The 17,310-nt window shown below is 36.7% G+C and overlaps 1 protein-coding gene across 7 annotated transcripts in view; it reads right to left on the bottom strand.

Moving 5' to 3' along the window:
- The window catches only part of YEATS2 (YEATS domain containing 2), a 99,457-nt gene that overhangs the window by 53,652 nt on the left and 28,495 nt on the right, over positions 1-17,310 (bottom strand). For 5 of the 7 annotated variants that reach the window (XM_070406708.1, XM_070406710.1, XM_070406711.1 and 2 more), the window contains 5 exons: positions 17,148-17,240; positions 13,381-13,626; positions 11,325-11,440; positions 2,917-3,078; positions 982-1,093 (listed from right to left, as the gene is read on the bottom strand). In XM_070406708.1, the coding sequence (XP_070262809.1) occupies positions 982-1,093; positions 2,917-3,078; positions 11,325-11,440; positions 13,381-13,626; positions 17,148-17,240 (729 nt within the window). Of the gene's footprint in view, positions 1-981; positions 1,094-2,916; positions 3,079-11,324; positions 11,441-13,380; positions 13,627-17,147; positions 17,241-17,310 lie in introns of those variants that run through there. The other 2 variants (XM_070406709.1, XM_070406713.1) reach the window with 2 other exon arrangements.

Raw genomic sequence — 17,310 nt, forward strand, 5'->3', positions numbered from 1 at the left:
GAGGATAAATAACTCAAGTTTTACAACCTGCTACAGTACTTTACATTTTCTAAAACATGTTCACTTCAATCGTTACTCTTCGGAAATAAACATATTCTTTATCCTTAGGAGATAAACAGACAAGGCTTACTTCAGAAACTCCTCACCTAATGTCGTTGATAGGTTCTACAACTTTAAGCAAAACATCTATCTATAATAATAAAAGTGTAATATGCTAATTAGACCAGACAGCCAAACGACCTTCCCAACGACCTTCCAGACGACGCTGGGGCTGCGAGGGCTGAGCCCCTTGCACGAATATCGTGCATCAGGCCTCTAGTAGTATAATGAAACCAAATCTACTATAGGTTAAATGATATATAAAAGAGTTAAGTTCCTATGACATCTCATCATTATAATGACACTGAATGAAGCATCATTTTAGGACTTTCTGTATTTGCCTCATTTTTTTAATACATATATTTATTGATTTCAGAGAGGAAGGGAGAGGGAAAGAGAGACAGAAACATCAATGATGAGAGAGAATCACTGATCAGTGACTTCCTGCACAGGTCACATTGGGGATCGAGCCTGAAACCCGGGCATGTGTCCTGACCAGGAATCAAACTGTGACCTCCTGGTTCATAGGTTGACGCTCAACCACTAGCCATGCCAGCCGGGCTGTATTTGCCTCATTTTATAGAAAAGTAAAATTTTTTTTAAAACACATTAACCATAGGTAACACAGTAACAGTGAGCTCTGGTCAGAAATTCAAGTGTTCTGATGATCTGATTTAAAGAACATACATTCAACTGTAAAGGCCCCCCCTGCTCCCCCAACCTTCAGGGGACAAAGGAGTGTTATAGCATCACACACTCAAAAAGATTTATCCTGCTTCCACTATCCTTCACCTGGCCGCTTCTCTCAGGACTAACCTACTACGTTCAATACCAGGTGAAAGGGATACTTCATTTCCAGAGAACAATGTTTTGTTACAATACCTTCAGATTATGTATGATATCTATCCGCTTGTTCTGGCTGTCCTTAAAGTGAACTTGAACTCTGACAGGAAACTCACCCCAGCCTCTTCTGGTCAGGTGAAAAGGAGGCTCTCTATGGAAGAGCAGATATTAACACATTAATCCACGTGTAATCATTCTAGAGGAAAAGTTTTCTCATAATGGATAAGTTAGAAATTCACATCCTTCTGAGAATCATTTACATTTCCTCATTTAAAGTTAAATCAGTATGCTGCATTATGCTAAAATGCTAAATTATAAAAGAAAAATTTAACTCAAACCTACACTAAATTTTCAATTACTGGATACTTAGAGCTAAGACACTTATCCTATATAATAAAAGGCTAACATGCAAACAGACTGAATGGCAGAACAACTGAACAACTGGTCGCTATGACATGCGCTGACCACCAGGGGGTGCACGGGTTGGCCGCGGCAGGATGGTGGAGCAGGTGAATGGGGGCACCAGACCAAGGCAGGGTGCCGGTCACTGTCATTGGGGCGAGCATCTGGTGGCTACTGAAAATTCTTTGCTCCTGTGCACCGAGGTCCCGCCCAGCGCTTGCACCCGCAGCCAGCGCTGGAGCCGCTGCTCGTACCCACTGCCGGCGCCCGGCACCAGTCCAGATCACTCGGCGCCGTCAGTGGGTGCGAGTTGCGGCTGCCAGCCCCAATCGCCCAAGGGCTTCTCCACCTACCCCTGCTCCTGAGGGGCTATCGAGGCAGCAGCTGCCACTCGCACTCGCTGTCGGTGCTGGCCCTGCTCCCACCCACTGCTGGTGCCAGCCCCAATCACTCCGTGCTGTCAGTGGGTGCAAGCGGGGCCAGCGCCGTCAGCATGTGGGAGTGGTGGCGGTGGGAGCAGGGTTGCCTCAGACAGGGGACAGGGGCAGGGGTGTGTGGCCACGGTGGGAGGGGCCCAGGGGCGCGGAGGATGGGCCAAAACCCACCCCTGTGCCCACTGTAGCCTCTCGGCCCACAGATCCTTTCAAGGTGCACGAATTCGTACACTGAGCCCCTAGTACCATATAATCCAATGTCATTATTTTCACAGATAAAGAACTAGAGTGACTGGATGGCCCAACCCGTGTGACTCAGTGGTTGAGCTTCGACCCATGAACCAGGAGGTCATGGTTCAATTCCCAGTCAGGGCACATGCTCGAACCCCAGTAAGGGGTGTGCAGGAGGCAGCCAATCAATGATTCCTTCTCATCATTGATGTTTCTATCTATCTCTCCCTCTCACTTCCTCTCTGAAATCAATAAAAATATATTTTTAAAAATAAAGTTTTTGATGAATGTCACAATATGAGTCAGAATCCTTGATAGCTACTTGACAGACATAGGCTGAAATATTATGTTCGCTACCCCTGACACTCATTTATTCCTCCACTCTGGCAAAAACAAAATAAGTCATGAATACTCTATTTGAAAGTGACAATTTACTTGAATGTATCTGCTAAGAAGACTTAAAAGATATGTTCACAATATGATCTTCCCCAAATAGTGACTATGATTTCAGAGGATAGAGAGGAACTCATGAGAATGCTAATTGAACCAATGAATTTTCAGTCAGAACCTAATTTGTAAAGGAAAGAAAAAGAAAATTTGATGGAAAAAAAGACTGGCAAACTGTTAATAATTGGTTTTGGATCCATTAGGGTTCAATATACTCTGCTTTTGTATATGTTTGAAATTTTCCTTTCTCTGAAATCAATTAAAATATTAAATTTTAAAAAGATAGATGTAAGACTAGAAGTGAAGGAAGTAAGAAAAGGAGGGAGGGAGGGAGAGAGGGAGGGAGGGAGAGAGGGTGGGAGGAGGAGGGAAGAAAGGATTTCAAGGGAGTGTTTTCAAATTAAATCACTTTTCTTCCACTTCAATAAATCTGCACTTCTTTAAACTCAAGTATGCTTACCTAACTTCCACAAGGTCATTTGGTTTATAGCTGGGATGAAGGAAGAACCAAACTTTCTTGACAAAATGATTAATGCTGGGTTCTCTACGAGACCCTCGGACATACACCATCCATTTGTGGGTTGATTGGTCATTTTCTTCTCTCTTATCGGGAGGTATATACCTAGAGGAAACGAAAAAGAAACGGAATCCTTTTTTTCCTTCAAAAGCCTAATAAAACAATTAACACCTACTTAAAACAAGATTAAAAATAAATTACAAAAAGAAAACTCGGAAATTCACAAATATATGGAGGTTAAATAGCATGCTACTGAACCATCCCTGGGTCAAAGAGGAAATCAAAAGAGAAATAAAAATATCATGAGACAACTGAAAATGGAAATATAACACACCAAAGCTTAAGGGATGCAGCAAAAGCAGTTCTAAGAAGGAAGTTTATACCAATAAAAGCCTACACTAAAAAAAAAAAAATCTATACTAATAAAAGCCTAGGTGGTCCTCATGCCCTGGTATGTGACGTCGTCACAAGATGGCCGCACACACAGTGGAGGCGGGGCCTGGAGGCCGCTCCTCGCAGTGAGGCCTGGGGGTCCCACAGCTCTGCGCTGCACGGAGGAGGTGGGTCGCAACAGGGGAGGGCAGTTGTAGTCCCACAGCTCTGCGCGGCGCGGAAGAGGTGGGTCGCAGCAGGGGAGGGCAGTTGTGGGTGATCAGGCCTGCAGGGGAGGGCAGTTGTGGGTGATTGGGCTGGCAGTAGAGGGCAGATGGGGGCAATCAGGCCGGCAGGCAGAAGTGGTTAGGGGCAATCAGGCAGGCAAGCAGTTAGGAGTCAGCAGTCCCAGATCATGAGAGGGATTCCAGATTGGAGAGGGTGCAGGCCAGGCTGAGGGACAACCCCCTCCCGTGCACAAATTTCGTGCACCAGGCCTCTAGTTTCAAATAAACAACCTAACTTTAAACCCTAAGGAACTAGAAAAAGTAAATCAAACTAAGCCAAAAGCTAGTGGAAGGAAATAATAAAGATCAGAGAAGACTAAAATGACAATAAGAGATAAAAGAATGAAAAAATGTTCAACGTTATTAATCATCAGAGAGAATCAAATTAAAACCACATGAGATATTACCTCACACCTGTCAGAATGGCTACCGTCAACAAATCAACAAACAAGTGCTGGGGAAGATGTGAAGAAAAGGGAACCCTCACGTACTGTTGTAGGAATACAGACTGGTACAGCCACTGTGAAAAACAGTATGAAGTTTCCTCAAAAAATTAAAAATGGAACTGCCTTTTGACCCAGCAACCCCACTTCTGGGAATATAGCCTAAGAATCCTGAAACACCAAATGAAAAGAATATATGCATGCCTACGTTCATAGCAGCATTATTTACAATAGTCAAGATTTGGAAACAGAACAAGTGCCCATCAGATGAGTGAATAAAAAAGCTGTGCTACCTGTACACAATGGAATACTATGCATCCATAAAAAAGGAAAGCTTACCTTTTGCAACTGCATGGATGAAACTGGAGATTATTATGCTAAGTAAAATAAGCCAATCAGAGAAAGACAAAGACCATATGATCTCACTTATATGTGGAATCTAATGAACAAAATTAACTGACAAAATAGAAGCAGAGGCATGGATACATGGAACAGTCTGATAGCTGTCAGAGGGGAGGGAAAGGGGGTACTGGATTAAAAAAAGGTGAAGGGATTAGCCCAGTGGTTCTCAACCTTCTGGCCCTTTAAATACAGTTCCTCATGTTGTGACTCAACCATAAAATTATTTTCGTTGCTACTTCCTAACTGTAATGTTGCTACTGTTATGAGTCATAATGTAAATATCTGATATGCAGGATGATCTTAGGCGACCCTTGCGAAAGGGTCGTTCGACCGCCAAAGGCGTCGCGACCCACAGGTTGAGAACCACTGGATTAGCCAAAGAACATATACACACAACTCATAGACACAGATAACAGTGTGATGATGGCCAGAGGAAAAGGGGAGGTACGTAGGAGCTAGGTGGAGGTGGGCAAAGATGGGGAGGATGAGGACATTTGTAATAAGGTCAACAGCAAAAATAAAAAGGAAAAGATACAAGAAATTATGAGATGGTTTTTTGAAAAGATAAACAATATAGGAAGACCTTTAGCTACAATTACCAAGAAAAAAAAGAGAGGACTCACATAAATAAAATTACATGTGAAAGAGGAGATATTGCAACTGATATCACACAAGCACAATGAGATTATGAACAATTATATGCCCCGAAATTGGACAACCTAGAAGAAATGGATAAATTCCTACTTCAGCAAGACTGAATCATGAAGAAATAGAAAATTAGAACAGTACAATTATTAACTAGTAAGGAGATTGAATCAGTAATCAAAACACTCCCAACAAAGAAAATTCTAGGACCAGATGGCTTAAAGAGTAAATTCTACCAAATAGATAAACAAACAAACAAACAAATAGAACTATCCCATTTGTGTGTTTATTTATATACATATATATATGCACACACACACACACACACACACACAATGAAAACAGTGTATCAAAGCGGTATCTGCACTCCCATGTTCACTGCAGCATTATTTACAATAGCCAAGACAAGTAAACTTAAGTGTCCATAAACAGCTGAATAAACATGTGATTATAATGGAATATTATTCAACCATGAGACATGAAAGAGGGAGGCCTTCATTTGTGACAATATGGATGGACCTTGAGAGCATTATGCTAAGTGAAATAAGTCAGAAAGAAAAAGACAAATACTGCATGGTATCACTTACATGTGGAATCTAAAAAAAAATCAAACTTGCCCTAACCAGTTTGGTTCAGTGGATAAAGCATCAGCCTGCGGACTGAAGGGTCCCAGGTTTGATTCCGGTCAAGGGCATGTACCTTGGTTGCAGGCACATCCCCAGTTGGGGGTGTGCAGGAGGCAGCTGATTAACGTTTCTCTCTCCTCGATGTTTCTAACTCTCTATTCCTCGCCCTTCCTCTTTGTAAAAAATCAATAAAATATATTTTTTTAAAAAATCAAACTCATAGAAAGAATAGAAAAAAAGTTGCCAGGGCTGAGGGTTGGGGAAAATACAGAATGGCTGGTAAGAAGATACTAACTTTCAGCTATAACATTGTGAATATAGCTAATAATATTGTATTATGTAACTGAAATTTGCTAAGAGAATAGAACTTAAATGTTCTCGCAATTATGTGAGGTCATGATAGGTGTGTGAATTAACTTGATGAGAGGAAAACTTTCAAAATGTATACATATATCAAATGATTATAATGTATACTTTAAATATCTTATATATCTGTCAATTACATCTTAATAAAGCTGAAATTTAAAATTTTTAAATTGTAGCAAAACGTAACTGCTGGATCACCTAACCAAAGTTTTTGCAGTTAATCCTTTTCTTTTAAACATTTTTTTTTTTTTTTTTTTTGGTCTAAGGGGCATTCCCCTAAAGCTTGTTTTGTTTTCCGAGTATCACTATGAAATTTTAAAAAATTAACCTTGCTCTTACTACCAAGTGGGTACATGATGTAGAAATAACTGGTGTGTTTTATTCTTGGGTTCGGGAACCTCTAGGACAGTGATGGCAAACCTTTTGAGCTCAGCGTGTCAGCATTTTGAAAAACCCTAACTTAACTCTGGTGCCGTGTCACATATAGAAATTTTTTGATATTTGCAACCATAGTAAAACAAAGACTTATATTTTTGATATTTATTTTATATATTTAAATGCCATTTAACAAAGAAAAATCAACCAAAAAAATGAGTTCGCGTGTCACCTCTGACACGCATGTCATAGGTTCGCCATCACTGCTCTAGGATTTGGGTTGATTTCACATAGGTTTAAGGGTGCTAGAACTTTGGACTCTTCTGGTTCCTACTCAATTGCAGTCAAGAACAAGCCATTCCCTTAAGTTCTGCCCATAGTAAAACCGGTTTTTTTAGCCCTCCCTTATGCAGGTGATTTTATTTCACGAGGCCCCCTTATTACATTCTGTTAGAAAACATGGTCATAGCCTTCTATATGTCATCTATGCCTATAGTTATCCTTAGTGATGCAATAGGCCACGTTGCCCAATCTGGTTCTTCATCAGCAGTATTCTTGTTCAGTCTTGATTCTTTGCTCTTCCATATATAAAAACCAGCCTGTGGATTTCATGAATCCTGTCAGGATTTTGATCAGAATATCTACATATCAATTTGAAGAGAAGTGTTATCTTTATTATACTGAGCCTTTCTATCCATGAACATAGTATACTATTAAGTTCTTTTAAGTCTTTAAAGTTTTTATAATTCTTCATGAAAAGCCTACATGTCTCTTATTTACTGTATTTTTATTGCTATAGTAAATACATCTTTTAAAATCACGTTTTCTAATTTTGTGGCTGTCACACAGAAACAACTGATCTCTGTGTATTGATATTATATTCAACAACCTGGTGAAGTTCTCTCATTAACTCTAAAACTTTATCAAAAATTGCTTTATATTTTTCTATGTAGACAGTATCATCTGTTAATGACATTTTATTTATTTTTTAATCCATATACTTTTTAATTTTTTAAACAGGACTACATTAGTATCTCCAAGAGTAATACTGAACAGGAGTGGTGGCCCCAGACATCTCTTGTCTTGTTCCTAATCCTAAAGGGAAGACTTGAGTTCACCACTGAGTATAAAATATACTGTAGGTTTTTCAAAGATATTCTTTATCTAAGTTAACTAAATTCTAAGTCTGCCATGAAGACTTATCACAAATAGATGTTGAGTTTTATCAAAGGTTGTTTCTGCATTTTTGATCAAGTATTTATCTTCTTTAATCTGTTAATGTGTTTATTATACTTACTGATTTCTAATGTTATTCCAAACTTGCATTTCTTGCTCACAATAACCATTTCTATAGTTATTGAATTCAGTTTGCTAAGGATTTTGTTCAGTATTTTTGCATCTATATTCATAAGTGTGATGTCCTATAATTTCTCTTTTCTTATGAACTCCATGTCAAGCTTTATGAACAGAGTTAGGATATCCTCATAAAGTAAGTTGATAAGTGTTGTCTCTTTGTTCCCAGAAGATTTTGTATACAACTAGAATTATCTATTCATGCTGCCTGTAAAGCAATCTAAGCCAAGTGGTGTGGTTTGGTTTTGTCACAGGAATGTATAAAAAAATCAATAATTAAATTTAGTAGTAGTTCTATGACTATTCCAAGTTTCCTTTGTCACATCACTTTTAAGTTGTATTTTTCTAGGGATTCTTCAGTTCATCTAAATTTTCAAATACACTTATCTCTTTAACAGTGCAGCATCTGAAGTTATTTTTTTTTTCATTTCTAATATTTATTTGTATCTTTTTTCCTTACTTAATTTCACCATGTTTATGTATGCTGTTTATTTTTTTCCTCTCTAAATTATTTTTATTTATTTTTAAAATATATTTCTTTATTGGTTTCAGAGAGGAAGGGAGAAGGAGAAAGAGATAGAAACATCAATGATGAGAGAGAATCATCGATTGACTGCTTCCCACACGCCCCCTACTGGGGACTGAGCCCGCAACCCAGGCATGTGCCCTTGGCCGGAATTGAACCTGGGACCCTTCAGTCCGCAGGCCGATGCTTTATCCACTGAGCCAAGCCGGCTAGGGCTCCTCTCTAAATTCTTTGATTCCCCCCCTGCATTGTCTAATTAAGATGCTTAGTTCATTAATTTTAAGCTTTTTTTCTACTGTAGTCTTTTAAGACTTTAAATTTCCCTTTAACTATCCCTTTAGTGTTAGCCTACAATTTTTGACTTATTATTTAGTTCTGGTTATTTTAATGTGATTTTTTTCCATTGCCTTAATGAGTTGTTGTGAGTGTTTTGAATTTCCAGATATATTGGAGGTTTTTTTTAGTTATCCTATTGTCATTGATTTCTAGCTTTACTGCACTAGTGGTTAGAAAAAATACAAGTCCTTTGTTGAAGCTTGCTTTATGGCTTACTATGTAGTCAATTTTCATAAATGTTCCTTGTATGCTTAAATTTTTTTCTCGTTTTGTGTAATGTTCTGTGTGTACTTTAGCTTTGTTAATTGATATTCCAACTTTTTATATTCATATAAGTAGTTTGCTGGAGGTACCAATTACTGAGAGATGTATATAAAGTCAGTGGTAGTGCATTTGGTAATTTCTGCTTGTGGTTCTATCAATTTCAAGACTTGTTATCATTTTAAGACTATGTTATCAAGTACACAGAAGCTAAGAATTTTTTTATCTTCTTGATGAAGAAAACCTTTTATCATCATATAATAAATCTTTACCTCTATGAATGCTTTTCGTCTTAAAGTCTCTTTTGCCTGATATTAATATGTTACACTGGTTTTCTTTTGGTTAGAATCTGCTAGTTATAATTTATCTATTTGCTTACTTTCTTTTCTTTTTGGGCCAAACTAAGGACATATGCTGGGAGCAAGATCCTATTTGCTTACTCTCAATCTTTCTGTATTTAGATGTCCCTGATAAATAACAGAGATCTGAATTTTAGGTTGTTTTATCACAATATAAGAATTACTATATTCTAACTAGTTAAATCCATATGCATTTTTATGACTGTTTATACATTTAGATTTGTTATTACTAAATTATTTTATACTATTTGTCTTATTTTTCTCTTCTTTATATCCCTCCTCCTGCCCCTGCTTGCCTTTTTCTAGAATCAGTTTTCCCCCTTTTTCTCATTCATTTTCCACCCCTCTCTTATTGTTAAAGTTTAAATTTCTATATCTATTCTTTTAGTTATCTTAGATATTGCAGCAAGCACTCCTAACAAAACGTAGGGTAAATCAGTATTTTTACCCTCTTCCAGAACAAAGACCTTACAATTTTCATGCCAATCACTCCCTCTACTTAAAATTTATGATTAACCAGTATTTTAGTTCTAGCTTGTCTTTAAAAAACCCTCAAACCTACAAATTAGACATAATTGTTTGAAAATGTCAATGACTGTTTCTACCCAATCTTCTTGTGGCCCAGTGGATCTATTTAGATTTCTAGTTTAGACCTTTCCTGGGCTGATCTGTCCTGTACTATATATAAGACCCCAGCTCTAACACTTCACACAAACTATTTAGTTTCCTTAGCTGAATACATGCTAACTCTAAAATAATCTATAAAACAGAAATCTAATTGCCTAATCATATTTTATGGTTCCATTTAAATACTTTTACATGGATCATTAAGAATCTTTGTTTCTAGTATCATGAGATTTTATGTACCTCTTGTTTGTTATTAATGATCCATTAATTGGGGCTTGAAAGATCCCCTCCTCGCCCCCGTCTGATTTTCCTGCCAGATAATTATTGTAATTCCAAATCCTTTTTTAAATAATTGAATCTAATTATAATTTCCATAAATATATCAATTTATTCATCAAGCAAATATTTACTGAACTCCAACTAATGTAAGGTACAAAATAAATACATAGTTCCTACCCAAAAGAGATTCCAGTCTGATTTGGGGAAAATGTACGAAAACAGAAAATGATTATATGAGAAAAATGACAAGGAAAAACAGGGGAAATATACCTAACCGGGTTGGAAAAGGGCAAATAAGACTTTGTGAGGAAATAACAATCTTTCGCTATTTGAAGATTTATGATGTCTTTATTCATTCCTAGATACTTGGCAAAAATGTTCACACTCCCAAAAGATAGCATGTGATCATACTGTAAAAAGAGATAGATAGCTCTTTAACTTGGAGGAATTCTGTCTTCAAGAACTGGTCTGCAACCTTCTGCTATAAATTAAAAACATTTCAATTTGGCAACCAAATAAACATTTTTAGGAACTACCTACCTAAGTTAAAACTAGGTCAGAAGAAGTCAAAAGTTCCTCTAAACTTATCCACGTTTACATGCTTATTGAAATACACCATTTGTGTAAAACCTCATGTCTTAGAAATTTTTACCAAGCATAATTTACTCTATGTCAAAGATTAGCAGATACATTAAGGCAGAGTTCTCAAGTCTCTGGATATTACTTTTCTTTTAAAACAACTAAGAGTTTGCCCAGCCAGCGTGGCTAAGTAGTTGAGCATCGACCCATGAACCAGGAGGTCAGTGTTTGATTCCAGGTCCGGGCACATGCACAGGTTGTGGGCTCGATCCCCAGTAGGGGGTATGCAGGAGGCAGCCAATCAATGATTCTCTCTCATCATTGATGTTTCTATCTCTCTCTCCTTCTCCCTTCCTCTCTGAAGTCAATAAAAATATATTTTAAAACAAAACAACTAAGAGTTTGAAAAAAAGAATTCCTGCGCTCTCTATCTATTATAATACTACAGGAGTATGCCAGAGTTCTATTAACATAAATAGATGACTGAAAATGAGACAATTCAACTGGATACTCACTTGGACACATTGCCCACTACTATTGTTTTCTTTACAAAAAGTCGTGAAGTCTCATCTCCTGTAAGATCAGCATTCCGCTGCTCTGTTTTATGGGAGCCAGTAATACTAGAGGTGTCCTGAAAGAAATCATAATTTTCATTTTCAATTTGGACAATTTTCAATAGGCAGAAACTGTAAAATCATACAAGGTATGAATAGAATAAATTGCAATTTTTTTATTATAAAATTCTCTGGCTTTGTGGCACCTCAGAGCATAAAAGAATAATTTTACTCTAATTTTTGCATCAGTTGAGACAAAAAGTTTGTACACTATTATTTCCACGTGTGTGTGCTCAATGGGCATACACATATGCTTTGTCTATGCAAACAGGGAGTGGAAGGATACACAAGAAACTAAGTACAAAGATTACCTCTGGGAAATGGTAATGGGGAAAGAGCTCAATGAAATTTACTTTCTTTTCAACCTTCTATACTATCAAAACATTTTCGATGAGAAGTAATTTAAACACAATAGTTCAAGTTTAATTATGGAGACAGACTGCCAGGGTTTAAATCCTGGTTTTTCCATTTAGTAGATGTGTAATCTTGGGTAATTATTTAACTTCTGTCTCAGTTTCCTCACCTATACAATAAGGATGATAATAGTTTTTACCTTACATGATTGCTTTGTACAATTCTTAGAAAAGTGCCTGAAACATAGTAAGTACTAAATATTTGTTACAAAAACATGAGTATGTATATTATATAAAAGATGATAAGTTTCTAAATCCAATGATCAATACAACCTAAATTCTTTTTAATTATAAAAAGAAAAAATATACAGTATTTTCCCAGAAATAATACTGAAAAAGGCAAGTAAATCCAAACAGTAAGAGTTCCGATTTTTTAGTGGCATTATGATTGATTTTCTATTATTTTTTACTTTTCTGTAGTTTAAATTTTTCAGCAATGAATACATGAATTTATAATAAAAATGTCCAATTTCATTTTTATAAAAAATAAATCAAATCCTTCATGTCTGAGTTTGTGAAAAGCAACCCTGAAATGTTTTCTATCATAGAACACCTAGATGAGAAAAACCATCAGTCTTATTTCTAAAGCCAAATATTGCCCTGGCCAGTGTGGCTCAGTAAGTAGGCATTGCCCCTGTACCAAAAGTTGCTGGTTTGATTCCTGGCCAGGGCTGTTTCACTGTCACATCAATGTTTCTCTCTCTCTCTCCTTCTCCCTTTTTCTCTCTCAAAAAGTTTTTTTTTTTAATAAAAATTATTTTAAAAATAAATGAAGCCAAATATTATACCAACAAGTTCAGAGTATCTTGAGATGGCAACTCCATAAACTGGCAGGATCAAAGAGCAATAAATGGTTTTCAACTCTATTTATCATTTGTCAAATTTCCTCCAGTTATCAAAGTATCTTAGAATATCAAGTTTCACAGAGGAAAATGCGAAAGAATCACTGCTCTTGCAAATAAACATGACAGAGTGGAAAGACCTTGGGCAAGGTCACAGCATTGCCAACTCCTCAAAATTTCTTTCATATCCATGTGAATGGCACTAGGAGTGATGCCATATGCAGGGGTACTGAATTTTAAAATCAGAAAGACATAGGTTTAGCCCTAGCTGGTTTGGCTCAGTGGATAGAGTGTCAACCTGCAGATTAAAGGGTCCCAAATTCAATTCCAGTCATGGGCACATGCCTCGGTTGCAGGCTCGATCCCTAGCCCTGATGGGGGCATGTGTGGGAGGCAGCTTATTGATGTGTCTCTCTCCCTCCTTTCCACTTTCTCTGAAAATCAATGGAAAAATGCCCTTGGGTGAGGAGTAACAAAAACAACAACAAAAAGGAAAGACATAGGTTTAGCTCTCAGATCTGATACTTGTGGACACATATAACTTGAATCTCATTGAGACTCAGTTTCCCCATCTCTAAAAGAAATATAATTAACTTATTTCCCAGGGTTCCTATAAAATAGGTTACATGAAATAACATGTACATACTCTTAATAAATATAGTTCCCTTTTCCTTTGGTTCCCTCCCGTCCATCCAACTATACCCTTCCAGTATTTCGACTTGGTCTCTGTTCCATGTTGTTTGAGAGTCTTTCCTCTATATCCATATTGCTGTTATTGTCTTTGTCAGACAAGAAGTCATTGTGTTGAGATAAAGAATCACTTTCAGAATGATTGGCTGATGGAGTTTCTGATCTCTGATTGGCAGGAGATGATGACCTAGATGGTGATTCCAAAAATTTCTTGATAGCAGGATGATTAAAAACCATTGTATCACACGTCTTTGATCCCTGCAAAAGTGAAAGCAATCAAAATAAACTTTAATCAAATTCATCAAAAGTAGGCAAAATTATCTACCTTAAGATCATGCTTAAAATCTTTCAAAATCTCTCCAAACCCATAAAATAAAGTCCTAATTCCTTAACATGGTCTGAACCACCAGAACAAGAAAGTGATAAGTAACTATGCAAAGATCCTAACACCAAAGGCTAAAGATACAAGTCCTCTTTAGCCTTTAGTATTAGGTAAATGAAAAATAAAGGGAAATACATAGTAACATATGGAAAGCAAAATTGGACTTTAAAAAAATGTTTCAGTCAGAGCATTGTCCTGATAATGCCAAGGTTGCAGGTTTGATCCCCAGTCAGAGCACATACAAGAAGCAACCAATGAATGTAAAAAAATGGAACAACAAATTGATGTTTCTCTCTCTCTCTCTCATCAATAAAAATAAAAAAAAAATAAGTTCACATCGCTTTACATAGATAGAACAGCTCTGAATAAAACATTCCTGTAAGAAATATAAAAATATATGCATATGTTAAATAGTTCCCACGTAGGAGAAAAATGTAGTATACAATGCTTTAAAATTATTAATACTGACATAAACTTTGCCCTCAGTTCAGTACTGAAGCCTAGGGTATTTTTCTGTATCTCATTAACCTGCATACAAAATACAGTGTGTTCTATTACGTAGTATGACACACTGTGCTACATTCCTAGGAAGCCCAGCTTTTAAAACCTGTGCCATTCATACTGAAATATACAGATCTTGTAACATAGAAACCCACACATGAAAACTATATGTTCATGTTGACCAATTTCACCCCAATCAATTTAATAAATAAAATTTAAAAAAAAAACCTTGTGCTATTAAAATAATCGTTTTAGAAAGAAAAAGGAGCCAGAGACTTGTGTTTCAGAATCAAAGCAACAAAGCTGTTGAATTTCAATAATAAAGGTATCTTTTAGAGCTATAAATATATTTTTTACAACAAACTAAAAATTATTATAACTAAATATCATTGAATATATCCTAATCAGAATACAAGATAAAAATCATTACATTTCTAGACCACAAAATAGCACAACTCAAAACTGCTAATGATGAAAAAAGAAAGAAAAAAGGGAACAAAATATTAAATGAATAATCAGCTCTTCAGAATAGCTACAGTCCTACGTCATACAACCCTTAGATCATGATGTCCATTTTGTTGAATCCAATAGCAAGCCACATAACAAATAACATCAGAATCTACTCTGGGTTAAACAGTGTCTCCAAAAATTCATGTCCACCCTAAACCTATGAATGTGACTTTATTTGGAAATAGGGTCTTTGCAGATGTAATCAAGTTCAGATGAAGTCATTTGGGTGAAGGTAGGCCCTAATCCAATTAAAAGTGCTCTTTTTTGAGGGAAATTTGGCCTGGCGTGGGTGGCTCAGTTGTTTGATCGCCGTCCCATGCACCAAAAGGTCACCAGTTTGATTTCCGGCCAGAGAACATACCCGGGTTCTGGGCTCAATCCCCCGTAGGGGTGGTGCAGGAGGTAGCGGGTCAATGTTTCTCTCTCACTTCGAAGTTTCTCTCCCTCCCTCCCTCTCTCACTAAAATCAACAAAAACATATTTCTTTTTTTAAAAAAAGGGGAAACTTGAACATAGAGAGAAAGAGAAGATATGCAGAGGGAAAACATCCATGTGAAGACAGAGGCAGAAATTAGAGTGATGCAGCTACAAACCAAGAACACCAAGGATTGCCAGCAACCACTAGAAGCTAGGACAAGGCTAGGAAGATTCTTCCTAAGAGTCTTCAGAGAGAGCATGCGCCAGCCAACACCTTGATTTTGGACTGCTGGGCTCCAGAATCATAACTTCCTGTTGTTTAAAGCCAACCAAGCTTGTAGTAATTTGTTATGATTTGTTAGCTGCAGAAAAGTGGTTCAGACTCTAATGTTTTATGGAAACTCCTGCAACAGAAGAGACAACTGTCTACCACCTAAAATTAAATTCGAATAATACTGCAGATTTCTCTAAGACAACAACAGGAGTATCACCAATACCAGGCACCCTAAAGCTCCATGGGATGACATGAACGCCTAAATATGAAAGGTACCTCTTATCTATAAAAACCATAGGAAACGATGCAAAGCAGTATGCCATCATACCTCCCGCCATTCTCACAGAGCCAGTACTATCCAAAAGAAGAATTACCTAACTCTAATTGAAAAAAACTTAAGATAAAAAAAATTTAAGAATGAACAACAAATTTATGCTGAAATTATCAAAATGTCAAACCATCTGTCCTGTTGCCTTCAATCCTATCCACATCCTTTAGAACTGGAGTGATCTAGTAGCAATCACAGTAACCAAATAATTACACTCTTATCACCAACAGCAGGACAACCTGATTATTATATCTCCTGAAGTGAAACAACATGAGGTATATAGCATCACCTATGAAGCATTATTGCCAAAAAGATTTAATCTTAAAATAATCCAGTATTTAGGTTTGACTTTCAGTTTACAGGAAAAATAGAGGGAATGAAGGAATAAACAAGGGAAAAAATAAGTTAAAAATATGGAACATTCTACAAGATAAATGTCCTGGTCTCTTAAAATAAGTCAATATTCTGGGGGAAAAATAGGTGGGAGAACCAGTCTAGATAAAATTAATCTAGAGAAACAAAATAGCCAAATGTAGCTATGAACCTTGATTAGATCCTTGTTGTGTTTTAAAAAAAAACAACCACCACCACCACCACAAACCAGCTTTAAAAGATATTTTGGGGAGAACTAGGAAAATTTTTGAATATGGACTGGTTAACAGATAATAGTAGTGAATCATTCTCTTAGGTATTGTGACTACATAGAAGAATGGCCATTAGGGAATATGTAATTAAATATTTAGAGGTGAAGTGTCATGATGCCTGAAACTTATTTTCAAATGCTTCAGAGAAAAATAAAACAGATAAAACAAATATGGCAAAAATGTTAAAACTGTTCATTCTAAGTGATGCATTAAGAGGTGCTTATTTAACTTTCTCTGCATATTTGAAATTTTTCATAAAAAGTAAGGGGGGATGGAAATCAGGGCTTCCTGAACAGGGCAAATCTACTGAAACAAAAAAATCCCATTCATTAGATAAAAGGTCAAAAAAAAAAAAAAATCAACCTACAACTTACTCCAAAGCCAACCATAATCAAATGAAGAGAAAGAAGGCAAGTTATTTTTGTATCTGCAAAGCCTAACAACACTGCTAAATATTAGTAGGAAAGGGATTAATTAAAAAGAAAAAATGTTACTTAGGATTATTGACAACGTAGAGAGGTACGATTAAAGGACGAATAAAGGATTATGGGTGAACACAATAAGTTTACGTACATTCCCAGGAAAGTAAGCTAGGCTTCTTGAATTCTAAAGGTCAATATAAGAAATGTTTCAAAGGCAGGAATTCCACATCAACACCACTAATTTCCCCTTCACACAACCAATATGGGTGGCCAGAAATGACTGCATATGAGGAAAAGTTACCTCAGAAACTTTTAGAAGTCCTGCAGAAGCATAGTAGTTTGCGACAATGCAGGCACGAAGTTTATCCATCATCCTTCTTGCCTCAATCAGTCGCTAAAAACAAATGTCAACTCATTACTTTAAAAAATAGAAATGACAGGACGGATATATAAATAATTCATAA

This window comes from Myotis yumanensis, unplaced genomic scaffold (assembly GCF_028538775.1).
Source record: "Myotis yumanensis isolate MYYU_CA2020_CCGP unplaced genomic scaffold, mMyoYum1.0.hap1 SCAF_2, whole genome shotgun sequence".
NCBI lineage: Eukaryota > Metazoa > Chordata > Mammalia > Chiroptera > Vespertilionidae > Myotis > Myotis yumanensis.